This window comes from Labrus bergylta, chromosome 10, assembly GCF_963930695.1.
Source record: "Labrus bergylta chromosome 10, fLabBer1.1, whole genome shotgun sequence".
In the NCBI taxonomy this organism is placed as follows: Eukaryota; Metazoa; Chordata; class Actinopteri; order Labriformes; family Labridae; genus Labrus; species Labrus bergylta.
In genome coordinates this window covers 17,228,495-17,255,741 of record NC_089204.1, presented here as the reverse complement: position 1 = coordinate 17,255,741, position 27,247 = coordinate 17,228,495, and the positions used below count along the sequence as shown (strand labels likewise).

At 37.5% G+C, this 27,247-nt stretch overlaps 2 protein-coding genes across 5 annotated transcripts in view; one reads left to right on the top strand and one right to left on the bottom strand.

Moving 5' to 3' along the window:
* Positions 1 to 26,694, top strand: part of hhat (hedgehog acyltransferase) — a 46,064-nt gene extending 19,370 nt beyond the window's left edge. Inside the window, exon 12 of the mRNA XM_065959810.1 lies at positions 26,322 to 26,694. Coding sequence (XP_065815882.1) covers positions 26,322 to 26,338 — 17 coding nt within the window. The 3' untranslated portion in view covers positions 26,339 to 26,694. The remainder of the gene's footprint in view (positions 1 to 26,321) is intronic.
* Positions 60 to 27,247, bottom strand: part of kcnh1a (potassium voltage-gated channel, subfamily H (eag-related), member 1a) — a 47,351-nt gene continuing 20,163 nt past the window's right edge. For all 4 annotated transcript variants that reach the window (XM_065959806.1, XM_065959807.1, XM_020653123.3 and 1 more), the window contains 5 exons: positions 23,110 to 23,381; positions 17,844 to 18,043; positions 14,545 to 14,797; positions 10,080 to 10,276; positions 60 to 7,095 (listed from right to left, as the gene is read on the bottom strand). In XM_065959806.1, the coding sequence (XP_065815878.1) occupies positions 6,226 to 7,095; positions 10,080 to 10,276; positions 14,545 to 14,797; positions 17,844 to 18,043; positions 23,110 to 23,381 (1,792 nt within the window). In that variant the 3' untranslated portion in view covers positions 60 to 6,225. The remainder of the gene's footprint in view (positions 7,096 to 10,079; positions 10,277 to 14,544; positions 14,798 to 17,843; positions 18,044 to 23,109; positions 23,382 to 27,247) is intronic.

Genomic DNA, 27,247 nt, shown 5'->3' with positions numbered 1-27,247 from the left:
AAAGAGAATATGGATGCTATGCAGTTCAAAGCATTCTCCAGAGAGAGCAGACAGGCATACAGTATTTATAAAATATTTATTGTTAACAGTACAGTATGTCACAGTTCAAAACAAAGAGTTCCCATTGTGCTTGAAACAGTTTCTCATCACATGTAGTGTGAACAGAGAGGCATGTGCATATAACATTTACCTTTCACCAAATTTCAAACGTTTAAACCTAAATGTCAAACTTTCAAACTCCAGAATCTAAACATTGCAGTATAATCTGTGCATAAATATATATTAAAGATATGCATGTCGGGTTTCATAATAAGGCAGCTTTCTGGAGCTGACCACAAAAATACTTCTCTGTTCAATTAGTTTGAAAGAGGTGACAGAAGTTTTGATGTTTAACATTAGCTTTTCTCACCGCAGGCTTGGAAATGGGGCACTATGATAAAGGCACAGTGTTTCATGCTTTAAAGTAGTCGAATGTCATGACATGGACAAAGCGGTATTGCAGTGCCATAAAAGTCTTTTTCAATGATTCAATTGATTAATAGCTTAAGGTTTTCGGTAGAATCATTAGTGTTTGGACCTTTCTTTATAAATGTTACAGCACAGAGAAACATATTGCTTTTAAGAATCTTGTCTCTGAATTGATCCTTCATCCTATATAATATCACATTCATTAGGTGTTAGTATAATTTTTTTTCCTTTTTTAGAATGTTGGGATGCATTCAAAGATTTAAAAAACAAACGTATTTACAGAGTTCTTGACAAAAATCTTAAAAATCCTCCCTTAATGTTTAGATTCAATAAAATGTAAAGAAACCAGAGGAGAATTGGAAACCATACAGTGTTTTAAAAAAAAACATTCCACATGAGAGAACAAAGTAACTCAACAGAAACAGACTCAAATATCTGTTATGAGTACTGCCAATTCTGTCATTCAAATGTGTCGGTGGTGAAGTAAACCAGTGGCTGAAAATATTTCAACACAAGTATTTTTCTAACAAAACTTTCTATTTTTTTTTTTTAGCATTGTTGATTGTTATTCAGAGCGAGCCAGAGCAGCCTCAAAGTTTTCCTGTTAATGACATTAAATTCATCATCACAGTCGTGATCACACTGTTGGGTGTTTTTTTGCATGTTTGAAGTTATAATGACCTGACTTCAGGTTATATAAGTTATAGTGACATTTTGAGCTGTCTTGTAACATTTTACACAAAGGATCACATTTCTCACCAGTTTGTTTTCATAAACAGTCAAATAATGAAGTCAGTGAATTACTAGATTTAAAATATTTGAAAACAAATGGACTTGTATACCAAGGACTGATATAGTTATTATGCTATTTTATATTCTTATTTTGTATTTGAATTAATTTTGGACATTTGGGGTCATTCATTTTAGTTTAGCAAAGAGGCTGAAGAAGTGGAAATGGAAAGCCTCCCTAACCACGGTCATTTGTTATTAAAGAAAGGATTTCTCAAAGATGAGAAATAGTGTAAATGTGTGATATTTGATAGACCCCCATCATCCTTGGATAACCTCATTGTCAGCTTTTGGCTAATAACAAAAATCAAACTTAGCATAGCTTCTTCCATTACTATGCTAATCTTGTCAACTCCTGTTACTTTCTCCACAGTTCATCTTTGAGAATCATGAGTGGAATCATGTCAAAAAAGTAATGACAGATGCAAAAGAACATAAAAACAAAAATGGACCTGTTTATTCCTCCTAATATTCTTTAGGTTAACATACTGAGAGTTGGTTGCATTTGTCCTGCGGTGCTTCAAATAATTTGTTAAAAAACAACAACTAAAAGTAGCGTGTGAGATCCTGAGGAATAAATATAAAACAAACAAATATAAAAAAATAAAAAACCCAGGATACAGTAATTAAAAGTAATCCCTACCAATTCTTTGTTATAAGACAGTGTATCAATGCTGTTGTAGCTGACAAAAAAAAAACCTTTTAAAATGAAGAGTATTTTTTCTCCCAATATTCCTCTTGTCATATGATGTCCCATTCAAAATGATAAGACTAAGCTAGCTCAGATATTTTGATTGATTAATCATTTGAATGAGTGTCAGAGGAGTTGTCAGCTAGTCAACCAAAATCTGTCACTCATCAGTGAATGTGTTTACATGGACTTGAGTATCTTGGTTTACGAGCCTTTTCCCGGTTTTTGGATTCAAGATATGATGATTACCGGTACATGCCATGCACAAACACAAAAACTGGATACTTCAAAAAAACCTGCTCAGAAGCGGGATACTCAAGTTGATGTAAACACACGCAGAATATATACACCGAGGAATATTCATGTAAAGACATTATGCAAAATGTTATTGTAGTTCTAAAGACTTCAACATTCACATGAAAACCGTCTGCAATAACACAACTTTTACATCTTTCTTTCAGTATGGATTCCTCAGTGAAACTATCAGCTGTCTTTTCAACCTCTTTGATTTCCGAGCTCTTGACTCTACTCAGCACCAGCTTTATGAATTCTCTGTGATACAGACGCAGTAGCAAAATGACTTTTTTTTCTCCTTTCTCTAAGATCACAATTTTCTCTGCAGAACCAGACCCATAAAGCCCCTCAAATAGTGGCTCTAAATCAGAGGAGATCTCACTTCTCTCATGTCATACTCCTTTATTTTTAGCGAGCTGAATTTTTGATGGGAAAGAATGTGTTACAGAGAAAAACCTTTCCCCCCTCAGCTGTGTCCATCTTGGGCTTGTCTGGATAAGAGTGAAGGTATGTAGGGAACATACATTAATCCATATGAATAATAAATAATATAGAATAACCGTAAGTTTTCTATATTAAAGAATCATTTCAAGGTATACTAACGATAGATCAGGAAGACGTACAACGCTTATGCTTTAACCGAAATGAAACATTTTGAGTTCTGGTTCTGGTGTTTACCATTTGAAGGACATAATCAGATCATTTATCAAAGTAAAAGTCACAATTCTATTGAAAAAGATAAATGAGATGTGAGTTGGAGTGATGAGTTTAATAGTGTAGGTATTTGAGGGGAAACTCATTTTTACAATATTGAATAGGAATGCAAGTAATGATGATCTTTATTATGGAATCGGCCTATTTGTTTTCTCATTACCAATTCCTAAAAAGTTGGGAGGTTGCGTAAAATGTAAATAAAATTGATGATTTGCAGAACACTGAAGCCCCATATTTGATTGAAAATAGCACAAAAACCATCAAACTATCAAATATTGAATATGAAAAACCGTATGCCCTTTTTGTATTTGATGCCAGCAACACATTTCAAAACAAGTTGGGACAGGGTCATGTTGACCACTCTGATGCGTCACTATTTATTTTAAGTGTTTCCAGAAATGAGGAAACCATTTTCTGTAATTATGGAAGTGGGATTCTTTTTTTTTGCTTAATGTAGGATTTCAGTTTGTCAACAGTTCAAGGCCTCCTTCGCCTCAGAATGCTCCAAATATTTTCTACTATTTGGGACTTTAGAAAGGTCAGTATATGACCCTGTCTCTTTTACTACAGAGCCATGCTGTTGTAATACATCCAGAATGTGGTTGGGATTGTCTTGATGAAATGAGCAAGGCCCTCACTGAAAAAGAAGTTGTCTATTTGGCAGCATAATTTGGTTCAGCATTAACGATGCCTAGAAACGTGCAGGTTACCCATGCCATTTGCACTAATGCACCCCCTTACAATCACAGATGCTGGCTTTTGAGTCATGCGCTGGTAACAACTTTTAGAAAACACTCTGTTCAGCTCCCAGTGGGTGGTCATCACGGTCTATGTCCTTTCCATATAGCCAGTTCAAGTCATGATATTTATGACCCTGTAAGATCTTGGCTTCAATATGAAGAGACTCCTTTTTAACTTTAAAATATTCCAATTTTTTTTTCACAATCATTACAACTTTTTACGTTTTTCGGTTGCCACTTTCAGTTTTTTTTTTTTTTAACGTGTTGTAGCCATCAAATCCAAATTGGGCATATCAAATTCCAAAAACAAGGACATTTCTCAGTTGGGACATTTGGTATTTTCTCTTTGTGCTATTTTCAATCGATCCCCTGCAAATAGTCACCGCTGCTTTTATTATCATTTGAAACAATGTCCCAACTTTTACTTGGATAGTAGATGACTGATTCTTTTTAAATCTGAAAATATGCATAACACCATCATGTGTTTTTTTTCTTAAATTGTTTATTTGTAGAAGAAAAACAAAACAAAACTTGGGTTTGTGACAAATAGTGTCACAATTAAGGACATCTTCACAATGCTTGATTTTTTTCCAACCAACTGTCAAAACCTCAAAGTAGCTGAAGAATATTTGTAAGTGACTGAAATATTAAAAAGGAAAACAGCGAAGACTCCCATTTCTGAAGATGGAAGCAAAACATATTAAAATGTGTTTAATGTTTTACCCATCATTTCAATCAATTGGTAGGTACATATTATTATTCATCATAAATATGATTAAGAATTACTATAGACTGCAAACATCTACTGTTGTCTTCAATACCTGGAATCTGCATGAATTCTGTGATCTATAAAATATAAACAATTATTGCTAATTATCAAAACTCATGGTTCTGATTAACTGGAAGTTGGAGGCGTCTTTTTCTGTAAATTAAACGTTGTTTTATAAACCAATTTTAGAGTTTTGTTCAGACAAAAAGCTTGAGCCGCTCTCTTACTCTGCCCCCTGGTCCTCCTGACCCGTCTACTGATATCTGCTCATTGCTTTCTATAACACTACACTGATACATTCATTTTACACAGATTCATTTTTGGTAAACAATCTAATTTAGGAAGCTAATGTGCTAGAGTTCATCTGTGAGAGTACATTTGGTAACTGAACATTTATTTAAAAAACAAACACATTTTCAAAAAATATTTTTCTATCATACATTTTTGTGTAAACTGCTCTGTAAACTATTTCTTCAACATGTTTGTTATTCCGTCAAGAAATGACTCATGATTTAAACATTTTGGTTTCCTGCTTGGTTGTCTCCCATTTCAAAAGTGCATATAGAGGAAACATTTTCACTGCAAGCAAGTTGAAATTGACTCCAAATGTCAGCCACAAAACAAGGCAATCACAGTCCTGAAAAGGATCACCAGCACTGGAAACCCTCAGAATCATCTTGTATGACAAAACAACCTTCATCTTTACTCTAAGAGTTTGATCTTTGCCCCCTATTTTGTAGATACATTGTGTCAGGCATTGTCATTTGATGATTGTTTTTTTACTCTGGCGGACTGACATGCTTACTGAATCGTGCATGCTTACTGATGTAACAAATGTAAAAATTACCTCAGCAGACATTAAAGGCCAGAAATCATCACTTACATAGGTTTCAGTTAATGTCTTGGAACAATAACACAAACAAGCCTGGACTTTATTTTGTTTTATTTAACATAAATAAATTATAATCTTCCTATTTTTTAACCAAAGCTTAAATTGCTTGGCTCTCATACAGTGTCATCAAACTCATCTGTCCGTGGTTTATGGAAGTTATCAGCTCTGCTGAAAGATGTATTAGATTATGATTGAAATCTGATTGCTTGGCCTGTTTTATCTTGTTTAAAGTTCATCATGATCCTGACAGTTGATATAATAAAAGACTTCATCAATTGCTTGAGGAAATTACTCTGCAAATGTTTCAACATCTGCAAAGACCATCCTTTCTTACTGTCACTGTGAAATAATGCAAATGAATTGCTGCCTGGCTGCGATAATCAAACACGCACTGTCTGCAATATGAGGAATACGTGTACTTTATGTGGCATGCAAAGAATCCCATACAAATGATTCAATAACAAACCAGTGGGTCATGCTGTTTCTATTAGAACCTTGCAACACAGATTCAGCATGGTTTAGCTGAAACTCCTAGAATCTGATGTCATAAAAAGATTTTGGACTAAAGACAAACTGTTCAAGCTATTTTTCCATTACAATACAATGGAAAAACATGTACAAACATAACCTCTATGTACAAACCTTGCATTGTCAGTTTTTATTCAGAGTCAGACACCAAGAGCTGGACAGCAACCTGGCCTTTGCAGGTTTACCATCAGGTACAAACCTTTGATGAAGGTTGGTGCTACCTAAAGACAACACTATCACCTTTTGTAAATGGTGCAGCTTCAGCTATCCAAGTAATCTTGATATTACTGGATTCCAGCTAAATTTTGCAGTAGACCGTTCCCGATTATTCCTTAATCCTTCAAGAGAAGATGTCCTCTTTCTCTAGTTCTGGTGAAGCAGGTCTAGACACATCAAAAAGAGGCTGTGGAGAGCCAGAACTTGATTTCCTCATTTTCAGTAGGTTAAGTGCTTCTGTAAGTTGCGCCTCCAGGCCAGACACGCGAACATTCAGATTCTTGAGGTCTTCCTTCAGCTCCAGTTTGAGCTCCTGAAGCGAGGCCTGAAGAGTTTGCTCTGGGATTGGGTAGAAGGGGTGCCTGGTGTCTGGAGGCTGGACGGGGCTGCGGTCCTGGGGCGTCAAGCGACAGTCGCCTACTTTGTCCAGACGCAGATCACTTTTGGTGATCCCGCTGTCACAAGAGTCTGTCTTCTTTAAAGATATCTGTGATTCAAGGACCTTGGTCCGTTCAGGTAAAGTCTCCATGGATTCAGCTTTGGTTACTTTGTTCCAGTTGTCAGTTTTGACCATGGACTCCTTGAAGCGACCCCAGCCTTTGACTTTGAGTGGTTCAGCAGCACGGCCTCCAACCAGAGAAATAGGTACTGGCACCTGCAGCTTTGACTTCTCTGAGGGAGTACCGTTGGGGGATGTTGAAGATGAGGGTGTTGAAGATGAGGGGGTTGCAGGGCTTTCCGTTACAGTGATGATGCTGGTGGTTGTAATGGCTGTGTTAGCCAAAGGGACGTTCACGTACAAGGGGCCCTTCTCAATGTCGTGTTCGTCAAGTTCTGGTTTGTCCGTAACCAGTCGAGCCTCCTTTTGCTGCCGAAAGCGCTGGAAGAGTTTTCGTACTGGGTGATCCGGTGGCAAGTTCAGAGGGGCTTCATTTTTACGTCTCTGACGCTCCTCCTCCTCTCGTTTCACATCGCTGATCTTTCGGAATACAATCTACAAAAAAATTAAAAGTACTTATGACTACATCACCATCATAATAATCATCAGTTGATTCTGAATAATCTGAAATATGTGTTGACCGTGCACAAGCATTTAATATTGTTATTCCTCTTTTTAAGTCCATTCAGTCGTCTTAAGTAACACATAAGCATAAAACCAGATCAAGATCCTCTACAAAGAGATGAACATATGCATCGATCGTATAGATTGTACAGTTTGTGTGAGAAGACAAAATGTGTCTGCTGCTTAAATGTCACCTCAAGGAGGTAATTCCCAAGACACAAAGGGAAAGTTCACATCCTGCCTCTGGCTTCAGTTGGTGAAGGCTCTCCGTTAACTTATGCACAGCAGCTAAATGTTTAAGCAACATTTTTCGGGCAACATGATGTCTGTACCTCCCCAAAATAAGTCAAAATAAACCTCTGTTGTCATTGAAAGGCTTAAACATACAAAAAAGGGGAAAAAAACCCCCATAAAAGATCAAACTCCCTCCACTAAAAAGACCAAGAACTCTGGGAAAAGCAAGTCAATAGATCATTACTGTGTTTACACATTAAGTGCTTTAGATAAACTAGTCAGCGAGAAAACAATGAAACCATTCACACATCTACTGTATATTGTGCTTAGCTAAGTATAAAAATGAAAAAGGTATAAAAGCTTGTCTGGCTTTTTCAATAAAAGAAACAACCAAATATCAATATAATGATAAAAAGAACAACCTTTTTGTATTGTGAAGATTTGTGTTTTCAAGCAATTATAAGAGAGATCCATTGCTGTTTTCTTATTTCTTTTGAGATTATTTTTTGCTTTTAATGCCATTCCTGAGAGGACAGGACAGTGGACAGATAGTGTTGGGAAGAGGGATGAAATGCAGCAAATGGTCTAACTTGTGGTTTTAGTCTCTAAACATTGGACTTGTGGTTTTACTAATGAGCTACCATGATCATTTTTACTGTAAAATAGTCGGGGCTTTCGGGGTCTATACTCATTCTAAATTCCCATGAAAAACGTTATGATTTTCTGTTTCTAAAATGTGATGCTCTTGCATTTTACTACAAATTTGGTGATAGATGTATAAAGAATTAGCTTATACTAGCTGATATGTCACCTTTGGACATTTTCGAAGGAGCTATTCTAATCACCCAAGAGTGTATTTTCCAACTATTACCGGTACTCTAATCCAAAGAGTATAGAAGGGAAAAATGTATTTTGTTTCACAATTTCATAAAAGCCAATACAATTATCCATCAGTCAGTAAACATTGTCTGGCTAGAGGAGCAGAGGCAAGCAAAAAAAAATGAAAAACTTTTGGGCTCATGTGGATCTTTCTGACTTATTTAAGCATTGTTTTGATTTCCCTTTAAAAATAAAATAAAAATCAATCCAGTTTTTATGTCTTATACATAAAAGGTACAGTGTCAATACAATGAATTACATTTTGCCCAGAGACCTTCTCATCCATCAAAACCAATATTAGTAACATAAGAGAATAAGTATGTGCATTAAAATAATAAAAGACGGGAATAAAACATTCTAAATAATAGAGGTTTTTTTGTCATCTAATATTTTCTTGTTCTTTGGCATGACACTGAAATGCAATCAGCACAAAATCGTCCATCATTTTTGAAGATGTGAGACAACATTTTTCTCAGTCTCATTTCAAAACTGTTCTCAAGACTTAAACCACTCGAATGTCAAACATGTGGTTTGCTTGATTTCCCCAGTAAAACCTCACCAGCTCCATTTGAAGGCAGCGTCTGGCTTCTTTTTCAATCCATCTCTGGATTTCTCTGCTGTATACATTCAGAATGTATTGGTCCCTGGTGAATAGTGATTTTACTACAGCAGATGACATGGCCTCTTAATATGCAGGCATTTCAATCTCTCTTGCACTCTCTTGGGCAGGCTAACCTTATTATGAATGGAGGAATGATTGGTAGCTACATTTAAGTTGTTGATCACAGCTGTTCATTTCTGGATGAATAATGTAGGAGTGGCTTTAATATATGATGGCTGTTTAACGCATCTGCTTGTATGATGAATTTTACCCAGTTTTATGAGATGTTATTCAATTCAGTTTGTCTAAAGGGACAGGGGTTTCTTTTGGTATACAGTGGAAAGTTATATTGACTCCAGAATCACATCCTAATCATATTCTGTTGTTCAGCGAAGCTAGCTGGTTCCTCTTGCTTTAAGTCTTTGTGCTAATCTGTGCCAGCATATTTCAGTGGAAAACATTAGAGGTGTGATTTTTTGTTTGATTTCTTTCCAACAGGTTGCTAAAAAGAATTAGCATTTCCTCCTCAGAAACATTCCCCTATAGTACAAGAAACCCTCAGAGTTGTGTTACTACCACAGAGGTCTTTCAGAGACTTTTTTTCACACGACATATCGGCCAACAGCTTAGTCTAGGCAATATGATGGGGATGGAATCCTGATTATCTTGAATATAATCACTTTTTTTTTTACACTTCAATGGACCAATTTTCAAAATCTGTATTTACACAAAATAAAAAAACTACTCCATGAGCACATGAGCACATACTACTACATACATGAGCAACAAGTTTAGCCAGTGTAACTTTACAGAGCCCTTAACGCTCTGTTTTCTTTAAGAAGCCCAGTGGAAAAACACCACAGCTATTATGACTTGTCACCAAAATAAAAACACTTAAAGTTCAAGCTCAAAAGAGGAAAAAGCCACAGGAAATGCAGTGCTTGAAGTAAAAGCAGACGGCAGTCGACCATGAAGAATCCTTTGTTTCAAAACATATATCGGGTCAATTTAAAGAAAAGAATCATCAAGGTTTAGTGAATGATTTTGTTGCTTACACGCTCTTCAACTGAGCTGCTTCATAATACAGCAAAAATGTAGAAACTAGAGACATGGATGTTATATAAAAGTAGATTGTAAAGCCAAAATCTAAACTTAGTGGATTTTAATGATTTTTCATGGAACTGTTTGTAGATTCTCTCACCCTTTTTCGTAGATTGTAGGTGAGCAACAGATTTCTTGAGAAGTGGTTGGAAAACGCTGTGTAAAACTCGAGCACCTTCTGCAGAGCATCCCGTTTAATGACGTGGAGGTCACAGTAGGTCAGAGCTCGGACGTTGGCACAGGCTTGAGCCAGAGTCACCTCCTTCCAGAAAACGTCCCCAAACACATCCCCTTTACCTGCAGAGAGAGAACAATGTTTAAACCGACTGCTGGCTAAGGCTATCTCCTGGATCAATTCAAAGATGTGTCATGCTTTTTCCTCATTTACAACACACATTATGTAAAAATAGGGTTCACATTTATTTATCCTATTATTAAGCATTAGGTGCTCACTCCTTAACTGGACCAAATCCAGCAAGGCATATTGTGCTTTACTTTAAGTTTTAAAAAAATAATCATTAACATAAGAAATCAATGGGACCATATTGACACGGTAGCCTAGCTAACAGTGTTGGGAGACAGTCTATGGTTGGGAGTAACACGTTACTTATTAAAACAGCTACAATGTTACAGGAAATTTTCGAGTTGTTTCCTCTCACAACTAAAGCCACACTAAATAATAAGTATTTTAATATGAGCTTTGAAGCAAAAAAAGAAAAGAATAACACTTCAGTTACTTTCCCTTTAATTCTTTATGTTTATAATGCAGTAGCTCCGTTTGTAACTCAGTTACTATAGTAACTAGTAACTGTAAGACAGCACTTTTAACGGCTTGCCTGTGAAGGCACCAGTCATCATCAACATCTGCTTGAACCATACGGTCTATGGTTTGAACTTTTAACCGAACAGATGCATCAACAAATCATTGCGATGTGTGTGCCTGCCCATAATCACCCTCCAAATCAACAGTTTAACCCTTTGTTTAACTACATTAAATGATCAATTTGGATGTACATGTGAAAATTTCTGATAAGTTCTTTTGAATACAGTATAAAAAATAAATGAAGCACAATAAGACGTTCATTTTACCAAAACAATAATCAAACAGATAAGTTCAAATGATTAGTAACATTAGAGCAACTGATTATGTTTAGAGCAGTCTCAGGAACAATAAGTCAAACAGCTCCAGCCTGAGCATCAGATGAGATGTTTGTGTACTTAACATGTCGACTCTGTTCCCCATGCCATTAGGCTAACAAGAATTTGATTCATAGTAGCAACTTGTTCATCACTTCAGGCTCCATTACAGGCTCCAACCAGGTCAATGGTATTAGCCTGAAATACATTGATTGTTGCGGAGAGGAACCAATAGCAGGTTATTGATGAAAAAACCGAGCCAGTATAGTGTCTCTGGTGCAGCCAGAGCATGCTATCCATTATTCACTTAATCAATAATTAGCCAAATTAGAGAAGGGAGTTAAAAAAGAAAAAGTCTGCAGGGATTTCATCAGGCCAGCGCAAGCAAAGGAACGTTTCTTGTTATTTTATCTTTGTAAAGACGAGGTTCAGGGCTCACTAATACACACATGACCACGCACACCGAGACAACACACGCACCCACCCACACACACACACAACCACGCACACAAACACAAAACCTTGCACACAGACACCGCACATACACCCTCACACAGATACAACACAGTAACGCTCAAGTTTTTAAAAGTTCAGATTTTTCAACAAGTTGTGAACAAAACACTGACATATCAGCACATATTTAGCTTATAAAAAAGCATGTCTTAGCAACTACTTGCTTTTTAAAAAGTGCACTAGTTATGGAGAAAAAAATATTATTCATTGAAATGTTTTTGGGTAATTGATATTTGATAAAAAATCTGTCTCCCTCTATTGAGGTCTCCACCAACTCCTGAGGGGAATATCAGACTATTTAGCTGCTTAATCCTCAGCTATGATCACCAGCTACTGGCTTGCTTTGTGTAGGATGTTTTCTTGCTGAGCAGAAAATGTACAGGTGGCCTTAGAGCTTACAGTTAGATCATGCGGCAGGAAAAACGCAATTCAAGCAGTACGAGAGGAGCAAAAAAGGTCCACATTGCTGCAGCGAAACATTGTGATTTATAAAGCTGAGTGAAGCTGCAGATATAGGTTATAATTCTCTGTAGGTGTATGGGTCACCCCTTGCATTTCATGAATTATTATGATTAAAAGATATTGATTCTAGCCTTCTGTCTAACACACTGTTTACAACAGAACGCTCCAGAAGGAGTAAAATGCGACTTTAAATTATACTTGTTCAATTTTCCTCAATCATATTAATAAGATAATTTTTTGAATAAGTTTCCATTCTTCATTTTGTTTTTATGAATTATTATACAACTTTTTATGCACAGCCGCTTGTCAATTGATCGTGCCGACATTGGGGAACCTAAATGGAGAGGGAGGTCTTAGAGAAACAGACCATTCTTGTGTTCTTTATAGGAACAGTTGTTTTTCTTTTATTGAAACTAAGACAGAGTTGAGAAGGCGAGTTTAATTCAAAATGTTAGCAAGCGGATCATCTTTCTGTGACAAACATATTCTTGTCCAAGTTCATGACTCAGCAGACAGCAATCCCCCAAACAGCCACTTTCACTGCAGTCAGAAGGAGGAAAGTGAAAACTGCAGACACAAAAGGAGAGTTTGAACAACAACTTTTTTTTTTTTTTTACCATGATGCTACACACTTTTGTTAAACAGCACTGGAGGTAAATTGGATTTTTTTTTTTTTGTCCTCTCTTTCACTTTGCTGTTGAAGTTCCCCGGCAATGATAAATCCAGATCATAATGCTGTAGGAGAACACATGTACGTATCTCTGTGTAATGTCATTTTTTTTTATTTAGAAAGAAGAAAACCCTAACTGTATTTGTCCTGAAAAAAGTGAGCAGATGTGGGACAGGTCCTTTGACAGGGAGGAACAGGAAGCCTTGACCGCCTCTGTCATGAAATAAAAATAGGCGAGGAATCCATTATTAATTAGGTTAAAACGCTAATGCTGTAATTTGGTGAATTTCTTCAAAGGGTCTCTAAAGTCCTGGGACCATGTTTACCACACTGCAAAAAGTAACTTATGTGAAGACAAAATACAAAATGTTTATTTGTAAAAATAAAAATAAAAGCATTTTTGTTGTTGATTTTTTTTCTTTTACAACTAAATCCAAATCCTATAGATCTCTTAAGCTGGTGAAAAGTAAATACTGAATAGCTGCAGAATAGAAACAAAGCATATCACACAATTAAGTAGCATGCTTTGCCCTACAGTAGCTGAACCAATAACTGCTTTTTTCATTTAACATGGCACCAAATAACAATACACACTAAACAAGAACAAAGCTGGTTCTGACTTTGATTATGCTATCACTTTACAGCATCTAATTTGAGTTAACTTATTGATGAGGTTCTACGTTCTCATCATGATAAGAGTTCTGATTTATTTTTTACAGCAGCAGCAGAATCATTTCTTATCTCATATGAACTATTATTTCTCATATTGGCTACTATTGTATCCACATTTAGACTTTATCATCCCAAATGGTAAAATTCTGCTTCACAGCGCCGTACAATCAACAAAGAGTGACAGCACAGAGAATCACAACAGTATACATTACACAGTAACACAGGCCTGCTGTTAAGTGCAGTTATGGCTGCAGGGATCAGGCTTTTCCCGAAGCCAGTGTTAGGTGGGGGTTGTTTCTGTTTGTATAAATCCAATGAAGAAATCGTGAAACAGACTGGAGATTATAACACCATTTAATCGGCCGAGGTCAGACAACTTCATCAAACAAGCACGCTTCCAAATCACTTGACTGACAAAGTGCTGACAAAGTAACAGTGTTCACAGTGCTGCTTATATTCTGTCAAAAAGGTGCAACCCACAAATTCCTTTCCATTTGGGTACATCACCATAAAACAATAAAGATGACATGACACTGATTTGTATACGTAACAACTGTAGACTCTCTGTCTAGCAAACAGTTGCTGACAACATATGGTTCACCCATATAAGTTTACAGCTTCAGACACCTAAAGGTAGGAGTGTTAACACGTGGTAGGCAGACTTGAATAATACATTTCACGAAGTTACCAAGATTAATGAATTTCATGAAAATTCGTACTAACAGCCAGCCTTCCTGCACATGTGTATCTTTGTACGTGATGAATATATTATGTTTAGTCTTGCAATGATAAAACTAGACTTTTCAAAGATATAAATGAACAAAGACTAGGTCATCTTATTATTCACACTCAGCAAACAAATTTCCCACTCCTCATTAGCTCTCTACAGAAAATGTAGAGTCCATAGTTTTAGCACAAATGACCACAACTATGTAAAAAATATTAAAAATAAGTATTCAAACAGTTCATTATAATTATTTGAATCAAACTTAGTTAGAAATAACAGTAAGTCCTCAAATTGGGTAACACTTTAATTTGATTATTTAATTATATTCATATTGATTAAGGAATCCACCTTTTAGTCATATTTAACTAAAAGCATCCGACTCACCTAAAATTGCTACCACCTCGTCGTCCTGAATGACCTCAAGTGACCCGGACACCACGAAACAGAGGCTGTCCACGCTTTCACCAGCGTGGTAGATCAGGTCTCCGGGGGCACAGTGGATGGTCTGAAACTCCATGGCCAGCGCTCTGAGACAGCCATCGCTGGCCAGACGGAAAGCTGGGTGCTCTTTAAAAACCTTCCTGTTGAGGTGGACACAGATATCGGCTCTCATGTCCTTGGGACAAATCTGCAACACCTGTAAAGACGTGTAGAGAAAAGAGCTCAAAGATGGGATTCTTTTTTTCACTTACTACTTAAAGCATACTATAGAGCTGGTTGTGGCAGTTACACATAACATTTGCTTATGTGCTTGGCAACAGTTTTTATTAAAGTGACAAGTTGGAACATTGAAAGGCATTGAAGATGATGTGACGCTCAGGATAAAACTTTGGATAGCTACGTGGCTGATGCCACAGTTTAATGTCAACATGAAAGACTTGGTCAAGTGTTAATAAACAGAGCCAAAAGATTGATCTTTCACATAAATATCACAAAGGACGAAGTGTTCAAAAGAGAGCCTTACTGCGACCTTCTCATGACATAAATAAAGTACTAAAAGTAACTGAACTTTTTTTCAGTCCAAATATTTTTATTTTTTTTACATATTCAGTGATAAAAAATAATGTGGTAATGTGTTTTTTTACCTGTACAAAGTTGTGAGCTTTTCAAAACGTATTTCAGATTATCAAAAGCTGTTCAAAGCGGAATACAGCGTACATATTCGGTGAGTAATTGTATTATTATTGTGCATGGTTTTGAAAGCTCATTTGACAAAAAAATAAAATTCTAAAGTCGACAAATAATTTCCACAAAGTAAAAAAAAAGAAAACTCAACTGACACCAGAAAGCCTTTATTTACAAATAAGAGGCTTGAAGCACATTTCTTTGTCAAAAGCTTTGGGAAAGACTTCATCATGTATCTGTGTGGTACTGAGTGTGTTTAGTACGAGTTATGATTTATAATGGAAGCTTCTAACAGCTCACAGTCCAGCCGCCTCTCTGTTGAGTGTCAGCGAGCAGCAGCATGTCATTCAAGTACACCTAATCACCAGGACTCTGCCTTTAAAACAAACCTGTTTGAAGATGAATGTCAAGCAGAGAGGGGATTATGTGCCATTTTTAGACCCTTTGGTGTAGCCTGAAGCCAGCACAAATAAATAACACATAGATGTAGTGTAAGCATAACTTAAAAGACACCCTGAGCACATAAATACAGATTAGCCTTTCGGTTACACAAGTTTTCCTGGAGACAATATCCTTGCCTTGTTAGAGGTTCTGCTTCTTATTTGAGCTGACAAAATAAAATTGTTCCCGTAATTGGATTTTGGACAGATGGATTAAATGGGATTCAGTGATATGAATTCTTTCTGGCTTCACATCAGTTAAAGTGGCACCAGCTCAATCTTTCTGCAGCAGCTGAAATTGCTTAATTTCCACACACTCAAATCATTTTAGCATCGACTGAATTCAGCGGGGTGGCAGGGGGGACGCTCTATTACTGTGCCGTAAATGCAAAAAAACGCCAACTGGTTTTGATAATAGGCAGCTCAATTTTTGCCACAGAATAAGCCTGATAGTTTTCCAGAAATAAGTTAACATTAAAAAATGACTAATAATGTGATGTTCAAGGAGCATTACCGGCAACGGTTGCATTTCAGTGGAGTGGATGGGAGGATTGGGGGTATCAAATCTGCAGTCTCTGTCAGATGCATCAGATGATCCTGCTGAACAATAACCAGCCTTCCAGGCTATTTTTTTGGCAAATTGCAATTGTTATGTTAGGGGTGGGTTTAATGCAATGACTCTACAAGACCAGGAAAGTGAGTCATTTTCTTTAACAGCCTAGAACGTTACTTGATGTAGAACATTTGATTAAGTCTGCTATTGTGTAAGTATTGGAATAAATGTGGATACTATATTTAGTCTAAAAGAGCAACAAAGATACATTTGCTCTGTTAATGTTCATACAAAATTGAGCCACATCACAGATTCAGTTCAGCTCTCATTTTTTGCAGTGTTCATTGTCATTTCTTTTTGCATTGTTCTACCTTTAGATGATTTGAGGATCTATCATATTAATATTCATCATGCATCACTTGGTCTACTATATGAAGCTTTATCAGCAGATAGTTAGCTTAGCTTAGCACAAGATGGAAAACGGTGTTTACAGCTAGCCTGGCTCTGTCCAAAGATTTTTACTTTTCTCACAGAGCTAATTATTACATTTGGAGGTAGTGGTTTGTTAAAAAAAACCCTTGATATCAAAAGAAGTATACCAGCTTTAAAGGGATACTTCACCCATTTGCATCAAGCTTTGTATCATTAGAAACCTGGTAGTATTTTTGAATGGTAGTGCATCCCGCCCTCACTTTCCCCGGGGATGGGAAATCTTTGTATTCCTAAGTCTGAAAAGGAGCTTCCAGTGACGCAAAACGACGATTTTTGCGTCACTGGAAGCTGTTGCAGTTAGCGGTGTGAAACTACAACGCTAGTTCCTCATATTATAGACCACTGAAGCTACAGACCAATCACAGATCAGTGAGTGGGAACTTCACTCCCAGAATCGAAACTTAACGTCCGCCATATTGCTTGAAAGCTATGCAAACAGGCTCTATGGAGAAAGCTGATAATGGCGAAAAAATATAAATATAGCGGCGAGACGGCTGCTGCCGACAGGCCGGTCTTGTGTTGTGGCTGCTGCGGCTGCTGGCTGCCGGGGCGGTGAGGACGAGGAGCCGGGGCCGGCTCTAGCTGGGGCAGACTGGTAGTGTCGGTGCTCTCACTGTTTGTCTATGGACACAGACATAGAGTCTGTTTTCTGCCAGGAATTTCCAAGATCAATTCTGGAAGAAATCTCAGAATCAGTTGAGGAAATGGCCTCATGTGTTGAAGTAAATATGTCTGTAAATGTTTTTATTTCTATATTTCTACTGCTATACTGTATATTTTGGAGAAACTGTAACGATTGAATTTCCCTCTGGGATTAATAAAGTATTTCTGATTCTAAAATAGAGGACCTTAGTGGGAGTGGCCTGCAGTGCTGTGCATTCTGGGATTTGGTGTCTTTCATCCCCATGAGCCAAAAAGACACTTTCTGCCTTTTCTCGGCCAAGAAGGCACCAACTTCAAAATGTATTTCACATTTCTACTACATATATGACCTAATGTCAATACAGATTCATGTTTCAACAGGTGAAGTATCCCTTTAAGTGAACTACTGTTGATGGCTCAGTCTGAAATACCTTTTCAGTGTCAATACCCCGTGACATGGACCAGGTGGAGGCAATGTAGTCCATAACTCTCTCGCTCAAGCCCTTTGGCACCTGGTAAAGCTTGAGGAAGTCCCGCACGCTGTTTAGCATCTCATGGTAACGATTGGTGTTGGCGTACATCTGCTGGAAGATTGTTGTCACATTACCAAAGATGGTGGCGTAAAGAAGGGCTGTGGAAAAAAAGGAACGAAAAAAGTAGAAGTTTCATTTCAAATAAGTTAACAGAAAATTGAAAGCATCATCATAGAAAGAAATAACAAATGAAAAGCCCATAAACTGTATGCACAAAGCACAAAACTCCAATCAGGGTTACAAGGACATAAAAATCTCACTGGGTTTGCAAGGATGTACAAATCTTTAACCCTTTGCTTATCATGACCAACTTGTGATCATGACTGATCTGAGTTTTTCAAGGACGAAAAATGATCAAAAAGTTAGTTTACAAGGACTCATAAGTCTCCAACATTGTTTACAAAACCAAAAGAATACCCAAAGGGACAACCTCATTGAAAAAGAAATCTGGTTTTCAAGGATAAAGAAATCTTAAATCTTTTGTTAATCAGGACTTAGAAATCTTTTTTTAGTTAACTGATTTACAAAGACGTTTAAAAAGTCAGAACTTAATTTAAAAGTGCTCATAAGTCTCAAATTATTTTTTAAAATAACTTTAATTTGTCCAGAGATTCATTTATAAGGACATCGCTTGTGTTCATTCAAAAGGCATTCAAGAATTGGACATAAAGGGATTTGATAATCCACATCTGGTTTTCCAAGGACAAAAACATCCCCGAATGTGGGCTTAAAAGTCTCACAGACTGGAAAAAGATGTATTCTCTTTGATACTGGTTGCCCTATTTACTATCTCACATCATGTAGCAAACAAAATTAGCTATTACTATTAAGACTTAATAGTATTCCATGAGTGCTTTGTCTGGAGAGAAATAAAACATAACAGCTCATAATGGCCTCCAAATATAATCAACAAAACTCTTCAACTGTAGTAGGTTTGCATTGTGTGTGTGTGTGTGTGTGTGTGTGTGTGTGTGTGTGTGTGTGTGTGTGTGTGTGTGTGTGTGTGTGTGTGTGTGTGTGAATCTGTCCAACCATCCATCCTCAGCCAGTTACACCCAGCAAAAAATCTGAAGTCTTGTCTTATGAGATAAGAAAAAAAGAACAGGAAAAGAAAGAGTACAGCAGTGTATCTCTGAGGTGGATGAACTGGTGAAACAGCTGGCGTATGCGTGGATCAAAGCCATCACATGTCTGCTCAGTGTGTGTAGCGTTCTCTTGGCAATGGAGCTCTAATTAGCCCTAATAGAAGGGACGGAGAGGAAACATACCAGCCACACATTTCAATTATCCTCTGAGGATGACAGGAACCTGTTTGTGCATTTTTATTTGTGTGTGTGTGCACGTTTGTTTATTTCACGGTGCACAATCAAAGTGTTGAAACACTGCACAGGGAATAATGCTAATTAAAAAGTCACAACTCCTCAAGGGCAAGGATAAACGCAACTTTCCTCCTTTCATCACTGACGCTCATTTGTTACGCCATGTTCTCAAGCATTGCAGTACAGCATGATACTCTTCAACACTTACAACCAAAGGGTCCTATTGTTTATACAATATCCTTCAAAATCAGCAGGTCGACAGAGCAAGACGAGGTCTCAGCCTATTAAATCGTAGATGATTTGACAGTCGCCTCCCTCTGAAGTTGCCAAAGTTTCGGATGATCGAACCTCATGCTTGAGCGCAGATGGCAATCCTCACTCCTCTGATAAGCAGTAAAAAGCTGCAACAAAGGAAACTCAATCGTTCCCAGTGGAACAGCCCTTCATCTAGTTCCCAACGTTGCTCTTTTCTTGCTGACGTGCACAACTTCGTCCCAGCCTTCCTCTGCATCCAACAGCTGGCTTATTTGAAGGTAGTTAAGAGACAGTAGTCAGAAACACAAGCCCCAGGCCAACAGTTGCTATAGAAACAGGACATATGTATAAAGCCCCCCCTTCCCAAATCCCTCGTCACACTGTGATCTTCTACTGCCAGCACCGATCCAGTGCTGATGATAAAAATAGAACAGTATCAGGGCATTCATATTTCATAGAGAACAGCCATGGACTACAGTAGATTGCATCTACAACAAGCCTCCTGAGGGCTGTCTGCTTTTTGAGGTATTTACGCTTTAAGATGATTTGAATCTCAAGAAGGACATTTTTAGACAAGTCTGCAGATGAGTTTTGTGGGTTCCCTCAAGAGTAAATTCATAAACCTGAACAGCCAATAAAGGGAAAGGGAGATGGGGACAATCGGTGCCTGCCTCAGGGTAGGGGTTGTGGTTGAAAAAAAAGATATTCGACAGAGGTGAGGAGTGATTGCAGAGGGATCACAGGGAGCACTGTACTAAATTGATCTGGCGTTGTCAGTTATTGCTTTGAGGTGTTGCTCGCCACGTGCAATCACACATAATGGCACCGTGCTGTACAGCAAATTATGAGCCACACAAGCTGGAGATATCTTGTAAATGTTTAATATTGAGATGGGGAAGAAAGGACATACTGTGAAAATCGTCCTCCTGCTCAGCATGTGAGATGGTTTGTTAGTTAGTAGCAGCAGCAGCAGCGGGTGTCTCGACTGCAGCGTAACAAAGTTCAATATCTTTATTATTTATATCTAGGGCAAAATGGCTAATTCTGCCTGCTGGTTAACCACAACAGGGAACAGAAAACGACACAGTTGAGGCTTATTCATTTTTATGTATTGAAAGGATGGTTTCCCTTAACTGATGACTCAGTATGCCAAATGCTTTACATTTTCAGGCTTACAAAATTCCAGTAAGCCACACAATTTGGTAAAAAAAAAAATGCTTCACTTAACACTACTCTCTAAGGATTAGCCTTCTTATTCGGTGTTTCATCTGTGTTTCATTTTTCTGAGGCATTTCAGAAAATCTGTAAACCTTTGTGGATGATGCATTCTGCTTCAGAAAATCTCAATAATTCAGTACAGTATGCCTTTAACAGCAGACTGAGGTAATGAGACTAATGTAGGCAAGAATAACAGAGCTCCCACTGTGCTGTGTCAATGTGGTTTGACTGGAGAGATAGGGAAACTGTTGAAAGCTACACAATAGTGTTAAAGACAATTGGAAGCTTTTTAGAGACGTCTCAAAATTTCATTTGAACATTTTTCACGTGTTGCTGATAAAATGTTTCACTGCATTTACCAAATCAGTTTCTGAGCCATATCACTCTTAAGTACCTCAGCCTTCTTTTGTTGTTTGCTTCTTATACTTGTTAGGCAGTTTTACACCAGCCCAAATCTTATTTCCTGTGATCTAAAAAGGTTTTTCAATCAGAGCTTTGTCCCATTGCATCCATGAAAATTGACGACAAAAAAATGTGACAAACTGAGACATGTGATGATAAAGCAGCTGTACAAAGTATATATATGTATTGATATTACCTGGCTGTAGAAATGTGTTGATGTTTGGACCTTTTTGCAGGTAACCTATGGTGGCTGGGCTATCCAATAACATGCTAGCCTATTGTGACTAAGTAGAGTAATATCTTGCCAACCATTTTTTACTAAATGCCATTTGACTAACTAGCTTAATGTGTGACGGCAGGCACATTAGCTTGGTTGCTAACCTTGTTATGACAGACACCTCCACAGGGGGCAGAATATATGTTTTTTTTCTATCTGTCATTTACAAAATATGACGTTTTTAAACTCTAGTAAGAAATTGACTAGATATCAGTCCAGCCAAAAAGCACATTCCAAATTCACATTCTCCTCCATAGATAATCATTGTAAAAAGTCACATGTTAAAAGTCATATACAACCTGGCATTATTTAACACATGTTCGTTGTAGTATATAAACTTATTGTAGGCAGGCGCAGCGCCAGGATTTAAATGAATGGGCCCAAACTGTATTCCACACTTTTAAGAACTTGCTTGAGTTCTCCTCTAAAACATTTACGATGCAGAGGCAGCTTTTTGTTAAGCTGCACACTATTAATATTTGAATTGGCACTCATAAGTAAAGCATGCTGGTCTAAATGCCATGTACAAAATATTATCTTGATTATTTATTGCTATTTTTACAACCCTGTTATTTAAATTATAAAGAAGTTATCCCCTCTTTTCTGATCATATGCATTGATCATTATTTGTTTATATTAATAGCAAGTAGAGAGAGAGATTGTGGATCGGAGAGCTTCAATGACTTTTGCTCAGAGAGAGAACGGCGCACTGGGATGAGCTGGTCTCAACAGAAACAGTCTGCTTGTACTTTCAACACATTAGAGAGACAATCAAACCAGGCAGGGGCAATCAGTTTTTTTACAGTTATGAAACTAGACATGGCTCTCTCACTATAATCAGTGGCAGTAACTGTGGATGAGATGGACAAAGGAAAGGTGGACATATATCCTTGAGAAGATGACAGATGTTTACCTGGGTAACAACTGATTCCCTGTCCTTCACATGTAGCCCTCTCTGTCCTCTTAACAGAACCCCCCGTCCAGTATGGATCAATCTGCTGCTGAGCAAAGAAACATCATGTGCACACGAGGGCGCCTGCACTAGTTCTACAAGACTGGGTGGCGAAGTGGCTTGATTTAATTGGGAAAGACTTCAGCTGAATAATTATCATGTATTTGCTTCCTTTTTTTTTTTTAGGGGAAACTGTATTTTAGGCTGTATTTTATCACATATGAATGAATAAATAAAAGTATAAGTAAGGAAAGTCTATTTCTTTCAAGTGATTTTGGGTGGACCAGTTGCAAAACCCAAACCCACCCATAATGCTACGTCTAATTGTATGGTAAATCATTGTAGTTGAGAAGCTGAATGAATGTCTGCAAAAGGTCCACTTATATATTCAAATGTCCACCTCCTGAAGTGGAGTCTGAGGTAGGCCTTAGGCTGAGAGAAAGACAGATTGAATCCCCGACCTATGGTAGTAAAAATTAAATACCAATTGCAGTCAGAAGTCCTGACAATGAAATATAGGCTAATATATTCAACCTGAGCAGCAAATTCCAGGCTACAGCAGAGTTAGAAATATTGCTCAGGTTAATCATCTGTAAAGTTCTATCTCCAAACTTGGATGGCTTTATCTATAATTCATTTATTCACCTATCTCAGTGGATTGTGGCTTTAAAGAGCATAGTTAAACTCCTCATGTTTCATGCATCTGCCGCACTGGATGGAAGATAAAACAGCTCCACTCACATCCAATCATCATCATGGCCACAGCAAAGATTTTCTCTCCGTCTGTCGTCGGGGCGATGTTACCAAAGCCTATACTTGTCAGGCTGGTCATGGTGAAGTACAAGGAAGTGATGTAGACAGAGTGCTTGTTTGGTCCTCCCTCCCACTTCCCTGAGCCGCTTGCGTTGAAGCGGTACGGTGTGCCTACGGTCTCAGCTAGGATATAGAGCCAGCTGTCCATGCGAACTATGTTGGTTTCTTCGTCGATAACCTCGTAATCACCAATGCTGTACCTGGAGAGAGGAACAGCAGACATTGGCAGGAATACAGAAAACAAACATTTAGAGGTTTAGACATTGAATCTCACAATTATAGGTTAGTAAATTAGTTTCTATTAGAGATATTATGTAATGAGGAACGGGAAATAAGTGGCACAATCTCAAGACAAAAACTAGCAGTCAACACACAGTTAAGCTAGCAGCTCTGTGAGGCTAAAGTCACATCATGTAAATGCTAACATTAGCACTACCACAGTAAGAAATTCTAAAATGAGTTTTTTTTTTTTTTTTGCAATATTATAACCAAGTTTACCGTTGTAGTTAAGCAGTAGCTAGGTTGCTACAGTTAGTCAGCAATAAACACAAAGTTCAGTAAAGGTTCATGGGAATAAACTGGGTGACCATATGTCCTGATTTGACCTGGACCGATGTGGCCCGGGTCCCACAAATATCTATAAAACACTAATCTGTCCTTATCCCAGATGCTGTTTTCACCAATAGAAAGACAAAACTAATGCAAGACCAGCCAAAGTTAAATACTGATTTGTCTGTTCATGTGTTAATCAATCTTGCGACTGTTAGTTTTCTAGCCTAAACTTCTCATACTAACAGGACCTGCTGTGTAACGATAGGTAAGCTAGCTGTCAAGTCAGAGTATTCCAAATATCTCCAGGAGAGGAGAGTTACAGCTTCTTTCAAAAAGTACTAGGCAATGAATATCCAACATTTTGCACACACTGCAAGTGTCCATTTTCAGTAGCCGACATTGGAAATGCCGACATGCAAACCCTTATTAAAAAAACAAACACCTGAAGCCCATCTTGTAACCAATTCTAATTCATGGAGGGAATTCAAGTGGAAGGTAATAATGAGATTCTTCCAGACGCCAGTAATAGTGGCTAAAATGGGCCCAGCATACTCTAATACATGTTGGAGAAATTGTGGTACACAAACTGGCAACCATACCCACATATTCTGGACATGTACAAAATTAAAAACATTTTGGGAGGAGGTTTTTAAAGCTCTAGAAATTATATTCCATCAAAAGTTTACAAAAGATCCAACTGTGGCAGTACTGGGCCTAACACCAATAGGCATTGATGGTAGAGCTAAAAAATATCTTATTACAGCAGCTCTCAAATGTATAACAACTAAATGGCAAAAACCTGACCCTCTGACATATAGTATGTGGACTGGGAAAATATTGGAAATTTACCACATGGAACGCATAACATACACCCTGAGACTACAGAAAGAAAAATTCATGAAAAGATGGAACCCTGCCATCTCCGTACTGCTTCTAAGATGAAGCTATTACATACACATGCACACACACACTCACACACACGCACTTACACACACACTTACACACACACGCACACACACACACACAGACACACGCAAATCCCCCCCTTGACTCTTACCTCCTTTTGTTATTATTTATATGGCTTTTTATACACCTCTTATATGTATATATATTTTTTTTTTTTTGTTTACCCTATGATAGAGTTAAGTTATATCTGTCTTGTTTTTTTATTTTTTTTATTTTATTTTTATTTTTTGTTGTGTTTATCCTTGTAAACATATAGATACAGCTGTAAACAAAAAAGGAAAATTGAAGAACTGTGAATATTATTGTATAAATTGTTGAATCTGAAATAAAAACTAAGTTAAAAAACAAACAAACACAAACATTGGGTATAGGCTGGAGGTACTACTGTAACTATCTACTTCAATGAGGGAAACAACCATGACAACCAACTTTAACGGGCTGCTCAGGAGGGCAGCTTTGGCCGCCACCTCCCGATTTGGCTGTTTGAAAATATGGCCTCCCTAGGTCTATTCATATGCTGTCCTGGCTACCCAATTCACCAGAGGCCCATGTTGAGAGTCAATGCTGTTCATTGCAACAGCAAATGCTTTTGTTATGCGGACAGCGGATTTATGGAGTAAAAGTCTGAAAGTGTAATTGTAGAAAGGAACTAGAAATGTGTGGCACAATGCAAATAAAGGGCTAGGATAGATTAAGCTAATAGATTACATTTAGCAGACATTATGTATACAATGTTACCTAACTTAGCGTATCATCTATGCTATTCTTAACCATCTAAGTGTACCAGTAAGCTAATTTGGGTAGTTAGCACTCAACACGAATAAATCATTGGCTGATGGAAATTTATTTTTTTATGGTGCTTTAAGTGTGTCAGAGTGGGAGAGAATTCAGAAGAGGTCCATGTTGCCAGTCCCTCATCAGGATTGCAACAGCCAATGTGCTTTGAACGTTTACTGAGGTTCTATAGAAAGGATACAAGACATGGTATAACAGCCTGGTATGGTAACTTGTCTGTTCAATATAAATTAGAGATTGCATTTTGTTGTCTTTTTTTCTCACGCTATCTGCACTGGTAAGAACAGCCATCCAATTGTTTTGTACAGTACACTAGAATTGACAGTAATGGTGCTTCCACCCGTCCGTCAGTCAGTCCATCCATCCAGCCAACCATCCATCTCAGGGAACCTTGACATTCCCAGCAGCCTAATTGCTTGAGTCTGTCATTTTGTTGAGAAAACCAGTTTGGGAAAAATCCAACACATTATGAATTAACAGCTGAGAAAGCAGAAAAATTCTGATTTATTTCCTGTTTTTTTTCCTTCCTCCGTGACTGTTTTGGATTTACATTGTTGTGCTGAGCATGCAAAAGGAATCAATCCTATAAATGTCCGTTTTGAAATGCATTAGCCACCCCCCATCATAGAATCACAGGATGTATGTCTCCCAGCGGTAATCACTTAAAATTCCCGAAGAGTTAAAACTGAGCAGTATTTCACAAGAGGAAAGTCACAGAAAAAAATCTGAGAAAAGAAATTAAGTGGTTTTTTTTTTTTATCAGAGAGGGTTTATTTACTACCTTGGTGATCATGTTGATGATGGTTTCACTTTTCTCAATTTGACAGCGTGGCCCTGTGTGTGACCATGGAAACCAAAGAAACCACATGACGGGAAACAATACAGGAGCTATTTATATTACTTTGGAGTCTGTTTTTTGGAGAAATGCCAGTTTCATTCATTCATCTTTTATTATACTGTCTGGGCAAATAAAACAATGTTTATGATATCGGTTAGAGCCTCTTGTGTGTTTCGGCTGCCTCAAGGTTTGTGAACAACGTTTGTGAACATGAGTTGAAATCTTGTAGACAGAAAAAAAAGGTTCTGCTTATTTTCCATTGATTATAGATAGATTACAAGGATGTGTTATCCTTTGAGGAAAAGGTCAAATGTTTGCCATGTCATGTCATCAATAAGAAAAATCTGCTTGGTCTGTGCATAAAAACGTTTAAAAGTATTTATTTTGTATAAGTGAAATATGTAGTAATCTATCAAAATCATCCACAAAGTCAAGATTTGAAAATTATCAAACTGATAACCACTTTTAGTACGCAGGAAAAACATTCATGATGGTATCGGTGTCAGTGTGTGTTTGTGTTTAGACATTCTTATAAACAAGCACATGATGGAAACTTAACGCTTCCCTCACTCTGCCCCCCCTGTAGAGCAGCTGATCTGATTAGACTTCAGAGGCCAACACTCCATAAATTTGCATATTAATGAGGCTCAACAAATTCTCGTCAAACCATTACAACACTTTGTGGCTCTACCAAAAACATGCAGTTTTAATCATGAAACAAGCATGTTGACAGAAAGTTCACTGCTAATGAATGCACTAATTACCTTAATCAATGGCCTTTCCATGTTAATTTGCTCTACTGTAAATGTCAGTCATAGTTTAAAAGCAGTCTATCAGAATTTGATATGTAATTTATTTGCATTATTTTAACACTCTATTATCACATGTGGCAGTTTTTTAAATCTTTTTTTTATT